The 10,675-nt window shown below is 42.1% G+C and overlaps 1 protein-coding gene across 1 annotated transcript in view; it reads left to right on the top strand.

Moving 5' to 3' along the window:
• oprl1 (opiate receptor-like 1) overlaps nucleotides 1-7,900 on the top strand; it is a 152,326-nt gene extending 144,426 nt beyond the window's left edge. Inside the window, exon 5 of the mRNA XM_034171792.1 lies at nucleotides 7,151-7,900. Within this exon, the coding sequence (XP_034027683.1) occupies nucleotides 7,151-7,698 (548 nt within the window). The 3' untranslated portion in view covers nucleotides 7,699-7,900. The remainder of the gene's footprint in view (nucleotides 1-7,150) is intronic.
• The last annotated feature ends 2,775 nt before the right edge of the window (nucleotides 7,901-10,675 follow it).

A 10,675-nucleotide genomic window follows, 5' to 3' on the forward strand; every position in this document is an offset into this window, starting at 1 on the left:
CGAACAAAACCGGGAGCAGCCAAATGAGCAATAACAGCTTATTAGTTACAAGTTGTCGGCAGCTATTAATAAAGTAACTAAAAAAGTAACTAATAAAGTAACTTTTCCAAGTAACTGTGGCAATACTGTTGATGAAATAATAAAGAAAAAGAATGGAAAAAATTCTCTCACAGGAACTGGTTAGTTACAGACATCCATCCATGCATCCATTTTCTTCCGCTTTATCCGGAGTCGGGTCGCGGGGGCAGCAGCTCAAGCAAAGTCGCCCAGGCCTCCTGATCCACACACACCTCCCCCAGCTCCTCCAGGGGAACCCCAAGGCATTCCCAAGCCAGCCAAGAGACGTAGTCCCCCCCAGCGTGTCCTGGGTCTTCCCTGGGGCCTCCTCCCGGGAAGTTACAGACACTAAAGCTTTTTTTTTTTTTGCTCAAATAATTCATTAAACTTAATGCGCGTGGACAACCTCTCTGTGTTTCTGAACCGCAGACTCTGAGTACAGAACTAATCCTGGTGAAAAAAGTGGACGATATCATCATATATATATATATATATATATATATATATATATATATATATATATATATATATATATATATATATATACTCGTATATATATATATATATATATATATATATATATATATATATATATATATATATATATATATATATATATATATATATACAGGGCTTAATTTGTGGGGGAGCCTCAGACGCGCGCTCTGGAACCTCTGACGTTGGCTCCGCCAGCTATTTATACTGGATCCGTGATCCGCCACCTCTCTTGACTAACAAAATATAAAAAAAATAAAAATAAAAAAAAATCACCGCGATTGCTCTCACTGCCAATCACACCGCCGCCCTCTTGTCTGCTGTGCAGAATTGCGCCAAATCTGGCAACAGGTCCAGAGGCTACGCTCGCTGTTTTGATCCGGATGTTGACTATAGCCTCAGAGCTCCGTGGCCACCGACAGAGGACTTGGATTCTTTGCGGGTCCCGCATCCGTACCCCCGGAGGCAGTGAGTGAAGGGAGAGCCGCGCATTGTGTTCTGCGTGTGTCTGTTTATAATCTTATTGCACAGAAGAAAAAAGAGAGTGCTTACACAAGAGAGAAAAGTGAGAAAATGTTAATGCCTGTTTGAGAAAAGTGTGTAGTGACGGGTTTTACAGCCTTAAAACATCTATAATAAGTGTAAAAAATAGCGCTACTTCACGGATTTCGTTTATTATGCCGCGTTCACACCGGGTGCAATCAGACGCTACAAATTCACGGGGGTCGCGTGGCGACGGACGTGCCTCCTTCGCCCGGTGTGTCGCTCTGCTTTTGCTGCGAAAATTCGCCCCGGTGCATTATCAAATAGGAGGAGCTTCCATTCTGCTCGGCGTCAAGTCATCATGACGGACCTTTCACACGGAGCGAGTTGTTGTGAAAAGCTCCCAATACAGAGAGTATCATTATTTGCTGCAGGAGCTGCATCTGGATGACGCCCGCTTTCAGCGGTCCGTCCGCCTCTGCGGGACCCAGTTTGAGGACCAACTGTTCCGTTCACGCGCGCACATGTAAATAATTTTAAAAAAAAGAAACTCCGCTGCTTGCTGCAACTCGCTCCTCCCCCAAAAAACTCTGTCATAATTGTGTTTAGAAACCAGTCACCATTTGTTTTATTATACATCTGTGTAGTTAATTAATAAAATATTCTCCACACAGACGATTCGCTCACACGCGCACGTAAAAAACAAACAAAAAAAGAAAGAACGAAACTCCGCGGCTTGCTGTGAGGCTGCTCCTTGCTCTTTCCCCAATATAACTCTGTCATAATTGTCTTTAGAAACCAGTCACCATTTGCTTTATTATACATCTGTGTAGTTAATAAGTAAAATAATCTCCATGGATGATTCCCTCGCGCGCGCACGTAAAAAAAAGAAAAAAAGAAAAAGAAACTGTGGGGCTGCTGCTCGCTCCAAAAACTCTGTCATGATTGTGAAATAAAGGACAAAAGAGACATACGTCCTGCTCACAGGCTGCTACCAGATACAGGACATGTTCGCATCTTCAGTCAAACTCCAGACATCTCCACGTCACTACATATTCAGTCCCTGATTGATCATCACGGCGCGACGAGACGAAAAAGTTCAGATTTTTCAACTTGGGGAGGAGGGCAACACAACGTGACGCGATGCAATATCGCGCCACAAACACGCAAAATGCTCAAAATCGCTTCACTCGTGTCGCTTCACTCACGTCGTGCTGCACGGTTTGGCACCAAAACGCGTCTTTACATAGGGATTACATGGCAACCTGTGGCTGCAGTCGCTCGCGTCGCGCCCGGTGTGGATGCGGAGAACGTAACTCCCGCGATAAACGAGGGACCACTGTACATCATTAAACAGGAATTTGTACTCTATCCGGATTTGGTGTGACTAGTGTTATTAGGCCTAGAATACATGCCCAGTTTATTTTCGGTGTGGCGCACAGCGTTGTTCGCAAGCCCCCCCCTCCCCCCTTCTTTCTTTTTTCTGCACCGGAGCCACCCATCCTCTGCGCTCCGGGACCTCCCACTTTACAAATTAAGCACTGTATATATATATGTGTGTGTGTGTGTGTGTGTGTGTGTGTGTGTGTGTGTGTGTGTGTGTGTATGTATAAAGGTGCACCAATAAATACAACCCCAATTCCAATGAAGCTGGGACGTTGTGTAAAATGTAAATAAAAACAGAATACAACTAGAAGCACCTCCGCCAAGGTCATGGGGTCACTGACGCCATAACATCTACACGCCGTGGAATCATTGAACCAAAAAAAGTCTAACAGTAATGTTTGCTCAGTAGTAAAAAAAAGTTTCATCTGCTGTGACTGGATAGCATGTATCCTTAGTGCCTGGCATCACAGTTTATTGCAACTTGCACCTTTCCCAGAAGCTACTGTCATCTGAGCACTGACATTGATACTGCATGTGCTTATAGACAAAAACAAATAAGAGACAAAATTCAATTTATTATTCAACTAGACTGCAAATATATGAATTTTTTTAACATTTATGAAACACTTCTCTAAACAAGGCCGTAGGGTCACTGACCCTAAAGAGATTCCCTCCTTGGCACAGTGATCTATTTCTTTTTGTCTCTTTCTCTAAAACTGTATATAATAATTATTAGATTATTAATATATAAACAAAAATAAATTTAAGAAATATTACAATTTGAAAACAAATGCACCCAAACGTGATGACAGCTGCAACTGCTTAATGCTAACTTTAAACATTGAAAATGCCTTAGACATGCTCTGGATCTTCAAACTACATTCAATTGAATACACCACAAAGACAAGATATTTAATGTTCAAACTGATAAACTTTATTGTTTTTGTACAAATATTTTCTCATTTTGAAATGGATGCCTGCACAACAGGTTTCAAAAAAGCACTCAACAACACTCAATAAATGTTTGGGAACTGAGGACACAAATTGTTGAAGCTTTGTAGGTGGAATTCTTGCTTGATGTACGACTTCAGTTGTTCAACAGTCCGGGGTCTCTGTTGTCATATTTTGCGCTTCATAATGCGCAACACATTTTCAATGGGCGACAGGTCTGGACTGCAGGCAGGCCAGTCTAGTACCCGCACTCTTTTACTAAGAAGCCACGCTTGGGGAGGAGGTCTCCCTCAGCCCCAACCAGTCCCAGCAGAGGACTGCCCCTCCCTGAGCCTGGTTCTGCTGGAGGTTTCTTCCTGTTAAAAGGGAGTTTTTCCTTCCGACTGTAGCCAAGTGCTTGCTCACAGGGGGTCGTTTTGACCGTTGGGGTTTTACGTAATTATTGTATGGCCTTGCCTTACAATATAAAGCGCCTTGGGGCAACTGTTTGTTGTGATTTGGCGCTATATAAATAAAATTGATTGATTGATTGATTGTAACGTGCAGAATGTGGCTTGGCATTGTCTCGCTGAAATAAACAGCGACGTCCCTCAAAAAGACGTTGCTTGGATGGCAGCATGTGTTGCTTCAAAACCTGGATGTACCTTTCAGCATTGATGGTGCCATCACAGATGTCTAAGTTGCCCATGCCGTGGGCACTGACACACCCCCATACCATCACAGATGCTGGCTTTTGAACTTTGCACTGGTAACAATCTGGATGGTCTTTTTCTCTTTTGTCCAGAGGACACGACGTCCATGATTTCCAAAAACAATTTGAAATGTGGACTCATCAGACCACAGCACACTTTTCTACTTTGCCTCTGTCCATTTCAAATTAACTAGGGCCCAGAGAAGGCGGCGGCGTTTCTGGATGTTGTTGATGTATGGCTTTCGCTTTGCATGGCAGAGTTTTAACTTGCACTTGTAGATGTAGCGATGAACTATTAACTGAAGTTTTCTGAAGTGTTCCTGAGCCCACGCAGTAGATCCTTTACACAATGATGTCGGTTTTTAATGCAGTCACGGGCATCCAATGTTGGTTTTCGGCCTTGCCGTTTACCTGTAGAAAGTTCTTCAGATTCTCTGAATGTTCTCATTATATTATGGACTGTAGATGATGGAATCCCTAAATTCCTTGCAATTGAATGTTGAGAAACATTGTTCTTAAAAACTGTTGGACTGTTTTTTCACACAGTTGTTCACAAAGTGGTGATCCTCAACCCATCTTTGCTTGTGAACGGCTGAGCCTTTTGGGGATGCTCCTTTTATACCCAATCATGACACTCACCTGTTTCCAATTAGGTGTTCGTTCAGCATTCATCAACTTTCCTAGTCTTTTGTTGCCCCATCCCAACTTTTTTGAAATGTGTTGCAGGCATCCATTTCAAAATGAGCAAATATTTACTTAAAAACAACAAAGTTTATCCGTTTGAACATTAAATATCTTGTCTTTGTGGTGTATTCAACTGACTATAGGTTGAAGAGGATTTTCAAATCATTGTATTCTGTTTTTATTTACATTTTACACAATGTCCCAACTTCATTGGAATTGGGGTTGTACAACCTCTCCATGTATACTAGATAAGCAGATTGATTATGTTAATAAATGCAGTTTTAGAAGTTTAAAAAAAACAATTTGAAGTTAGTTTGATATGATCAAGTAATAAATTCCACTCCTTCATACCCCTAAAGATGACAGTGTTCTTAATGGCATTAGTTCTAGCTGCAGGTAGCATAACGTTTCCCGCCACAGTATGTCTGATTATGTATCTATGATTTTCTGAACTAAAATAAAAGACTTTATTAATGTTCTGTCTGAAGGATTCATGTGTAGGGTCGGTCTCATTACTGACTGAAAGATCTGCATATTGACTCATCCAGAGGTTTAAGTATTTAATTATTCATTCAGGCATTTAGTACCTCACATCTACATATCCATGTTTGTTGGTGTGTTTGCAGTCTTACTCAACCCGGACTATAATCCTGATTCTGGATTATATTTGTCAATGAGTTTCGGATCAGAGCAACTTGATTATGAACTTCAGGTGTTTCTCTTGTTTCTCCATAAGACAATATGGGGCAGATTAAAATCTTTATTCAGTCTGCCTAAAGTTATCTCTCAGAATCCGCCCTGCACATTCCCTTTACACACAGAACAGTTTCGGTACCAAACTCTGACCTGGTTCCTGTCACTGTCAAATAGATTCATTGCACTGCCAGAACATGAGCAACTAAGTGGTTTTCTTTCACAATGCGTTTGTCTGGAGTGTGTGTGTGTGTGTGTGTGTGTGTGTGTGTGTGTGTGTGTGTGTGTGTGTGTGTGTGTGTGTGTGTGTGTGTGTGTGTGTGTGTGTGTGTGTGTGTGTGTGTGCATGTGCGATTTTTAATGCCAGCTGTTGTCATTGTCTTGAGGTGAACAGGTTCAGTGCTTGTTTTTGAATCCACATTGAGTCCATTTTGGGTTTTCTGACATTTTGACTTCATTGCTTCGTGAGTGTTTAATTTTCACGACACACTACATGCTGCCACTCTTCTTCTTCTAGAACATTGTCACAATCTCCTAGTGAAGGGGGCAGTGTACAGTTTTCAAGCAAATTCTCAAAACATGGATACATATGTTTTTGTTTGTTTGTTTGTTTCCAGTTTTGTTGTCCCCCCCCATACAATGACAATAGGGCACCTCTTTTATGTACCTTAATAAAAGAGCTAATAGGACAGCGCAGTCTCAAACATCAAGCTAAATATTTAGCTTGATGTTTGAGACAAATATGTACCTTAATAAAAGAGCTAATAGGGCAGCGCAGTCTCAAACATCAAGTTAAATATTTAGCTTGATGTTTGAGACAAATATGTACCTTAATAAAAGAGCTAATAGGGCAGCACAGTCTCATTTGAACCCAGCATGGTATCGCGGGATTTGACCACTTACGGGGACAGCTGCTCCCGTTGCACAATATATACCCAGCATAACTTCACAAGGAAAAAGGGTGCAGTTTTTTTTTTCGCTGCAGTCACTGAAGCAGTCGCGAAAAGTGTTTGTTTTTTTTGTTTGTTTTTTTGGTTCCCAGTAAAGAAGAGAAGATGGGGCAAGTGTGAGACATTGTGTCGGTAAGTGTTAGCCTACACAGCTAACCAGAGTCGCTCCGTTCTCTCATCTGCAAAACTGCCTCGACATGTTTGAGCTCCGGGTCATAAACAAAGCGCAACACATGTCCACTTTTCACCACATTGTCACTTTTTCTTTGCATTTTCACTTTGTTTGCGTGTAATTTGCCCAAAAACTCAGAGAAAATACCATGTTTCTGTCCCTGGAAGTACAGAAATTACATCATATGCATCATATTTTACCCCTTTAGCGCCCACCCTCAAGCGAGACTGCTGTGCCCAATAAAGACTATTCTGTTCTATTGTTTTGTTTTGTTTCCTGCACATAAATTTGGTGTGTGTGTGCGCGCGCGCACGCATGTACACACGCGAACATGAACAACATTACATTTGGCTTTTAAAACTGCTTCTTTTATATATGCTTCTTTTAAGATGCAAAAAAAAAAAAAAGAATTTTCTGAAAATAATTTATTTCATATGAAATGCTGGATTTAAAACCAACTTGCATCATAGTTTATGTTTTTAATATTTTTAACTACATTGATCCAAAAATAAAATGTTATAGCCAAATTATTAACCATCTTTTCTATATTTTCTTCTTCTTCTTCTTCTTCTTCTTTCATTCATCAAGGTATTGAGTGCATTGTGGTTTTACCTGAACCTAAAAGCTACTGGGATCCAGTCTTCGGCACCTGGGTCTTCCTCTTCTCCTTCCTCATTCCTGTCGCCATCATCAGCATATGCTACAGCCTGATGGTCAAGCGTCTGCGAAACGTTCGCATCCTGTCTGGCTCCAAAGAGAAGGACCGTAACCTGCGGCGCATCACCAGGATGGTCCTGGTGGTGGTGGCAGCATTTGTCGTCTGTTGGACCCCCATCCAGATCATGGTCCTGGCTCAGGCGCTGGGCTTCAACCTGAGCAGCCTGTTCACACTGGTGTTAATGCACTTCTGCATCGCGCTGGGTTACGTCAACAGCAGCTTGAATCCGGTCCTTTATGCCTTCCTGGATGAGAACTTCAAGCGCTGCTTCCGTGAGTTCTGCCAGCCATCACCATTCCGTCTTGATACTCAGCAATCGGGCAGGATGAGGAGCATCGCGAGGGAGGTGGCAGCGGCCTACAGCTGCAAGGCCGGAGATGGCAGTGGGCCTGGGGGAGGCACGCCTAATCCCGCATGACTAGGCGTGGAACTCCCCTTGGGGGGTATGGACCCCACACAGAGGGGAGAAACTCCAGGGACAGGGAACTCGAACACAGAGTTAACACAGATCACTGCCCTCTAGCGGCACGAGCCCCCTCACCCCCCAGTGAGACGTCTGGCTTGGGGTGGGGGGGAGGATGTAGACGAAGATGGGATTGAGGGGAAAAGAATCTAAAAATGAAAATGAAAGAACTTTACACTCATAACGATGAGGTTCAGATTGGTTTTGATATTTGTTGGTGAACGGACTTTGGCTCAGTCGTATGTGAGCTGATTAAGAATCTTGGTCTTTGGGTTGAAGATAGTCCAGCAACTCTGAGTCCGTAAGATATTTCTGCAGAATGCTCAGTCAGACCTGAATGGATTGAAAACACAAAATGGGAGAACATAAAAACGAGATTCCTGAGGCACGTTCAGTTAGTAGGAGGCACTTATTGTGGCTTCAATAAACCAGAAAGATGATCTGCCCACTGAAGTACCACATGGTGCATTTCTGCAACAACGGCCAACTTGGAGATTAGTGGTTCACAATGGATGTTTGAAGAGAGCATCTAAACAGCCTGGAATGAAGAGTGATGTTGCAGCATACGAACCCAGTGCACTCGAGCTCAGCTACCAGTGTGTCATTCTGTTTATACGACTGGTATAAACATCTTGAGAAGTAAAGATCCCTGGCTGGAAGGACTCAAGATTGAAGACCAAGGAAGCATAAAGCTTACTGGAAGTGTGGAATAAATCATAAACACTTCAGACACAGTCTACTGTATGTTTATAAGATGGCCGCTTGGTCTGAAGACATTTCTGTTCCCATTTGCAGAAAGAGGTGGAAGAAAAGCAGCTCGTGGCAAATGACTGATGTATAATGATGGGCTGGCATATCTATGTTGTGACATAGGGGATTGAAATGGTGAACATTAACAGGCGACTTTGGGTATTTGGTGCATCACACCATCTTAGTGTCCACAGTGGGTCAAATGAACACTAAACCTTATGTGAGTAATTGTGTTATCGGTATCTAAGATCAAAGAGGGTCATTGAAATTTTTCAGAGTAAATGGGAACACTGCAAAGTTGCAACCTCAAAAATGTCTACAAGAGAAATTCTGTTTACGCTAGAACTTCATCGGAACCAAGGTCTGAACTATGAATGACACAAAGGCCATCATTTTGACAACTTAAAGGGAGAATCCTGTAACCTGGCAGATTGAGATGTGTGCATTCATCAGGAGCCTGAGCATGTTTTTTTCCTTCTAGAATGTCGAAGCTAAAATGTATTACAGTAACCAGAGGTTTGCTAGATTTGTGTTCCAGCATCTCCATGCATAACTGATCTTACCAGGACTTCCTCAAAGATAGTCCAACCATACTCATACAACCTCACTAAGATCAAGCAGGCAGCAGATCTAAAACCTCCATTCTGGCTTTCATGGATATGCATCCCAGAAGGTCATGATCTTCAGCCAAGACAAAGCGGCCTGTGAAGATCATAAATGTGATGTAGCATGCGGTGTGATGATATAATGTATCGAACTTCTATGATGTGATGTACAACAACTGCAGCATACATGTACAGTAGTATAACTTCAGCACAACACTTCTAGAAACCCTCCTGGTGATGTCATAGCATTCATGGAGTTATGAGAGGGATTACTAAAGTATGTCAAAGTTGGCAATGAGAAAAAGGAATTTTTGAACACCTTGAAAATCTTGCCATGGCTAAAACAAGTCCACGGCACAATGAAGGAATACTCCGGCTCATCATGGGCACCCTCCAGGATCCTCCATGTTTTTCCAAGTTTTCACTAAGGTTTCAAACCATGACCTTCCGAGATGCATGTCTGTGATTGTGAGGACGGAGCTTAAGGGTGTTGGGGGGGGATCACATTCTACACAAAAACAATGAGGTGGATCACGAGCTGTTTTCCCATCATGAATGATCTCCATTGTATCATTTTTGCCATATGACATTTGTTTCAACAAGCAGCTGTTAATCGCATGTCCTACGGTCACATTAGCTACAAGCGACAGCGAGCCAGTGGCTGTTTTGCAAGAGACAGTCTCTGTGCCACCAACTAAGCAGGGCTAAAATTGACAAGAAGTCTATTTTATGCAAATGCTGAGTTATGCAGCATGCTGACTGCCAAACCAAGTAAACTGTTTTTTTGCTCCAAAAAAGTCCAAGATGGTGGAAAATACTCCAAAACAGCTTATTTCTGTATAAATCTATATGACTGGCATTTTCTCATATATTTTGTAAATGTTAGCGAGAAATAAACACTTCTAAATCTAAAAATATTGTTTTTGTAACCAAATAAAACCTCTGAAATTACTTACAAGACATCTTACAGAGATGTTAGCAGGCTAACTAGTGGTAAAGGAACACCACTGTGAAAGATGGTGGACTAAAACAAATCAAGCAAATTTTGGTTCTATTAAGCAGCCAAGCATGAAGTTCATAGTGACAGTGTCGGGTTTCCCCGTACTTTAAAACCTATCATTAAACATAACATCAAGTAACCATGAGCTTGTGACACCCCAGGAATGCACATCAAGTGACAAACATCAACTGCTTGTTGTGCTCATTTGTAGCTAATGTGACATTAGGGTTAGTAAAAGGCTACAGAACCACATATCTACTTTTTGATACCAACAAACACAGTACAAAGGTTAAGCAGAGGACGTTTGCAATCGATCTTTTGAGTTCATATAACTGAAGAAGTCGCAATAATTGTTCTAAAGCACCTGGTTCAAGGACTCTGCCTAAGAAGGCCAGGTCATATTTTTGTCCAGACCATTTTGGCCAACTGCTGTCAAAGGCTGGACTACATAGAGGCTATTGGACCACCTGTTTGAGGAATGATTGTTTGAACTCTAGCAGTGACCAAGATAACGTACAACAAAGGTGTAGTGTCCACCCCCTGAAATCCTGATTGGATTGATGAGTGTATTCTGTCC

The sequence above is a fragment of the Thalassophryne amazonica genome, chromosome 6 (genome assembly GCF_902500255.1).
Source record: "Thalassophryne amazonica chromosome 6, fThaAma1.1, whole genome shotgun sequence".
Taxonomy (NCBI): domain Eukaryota; kingdom Metazoa; phylum Chordata; class Actinopteri; order Batrachoidiformes; family Batrachoididae; genus Thalassophryne; species Thalassophryne amazonica.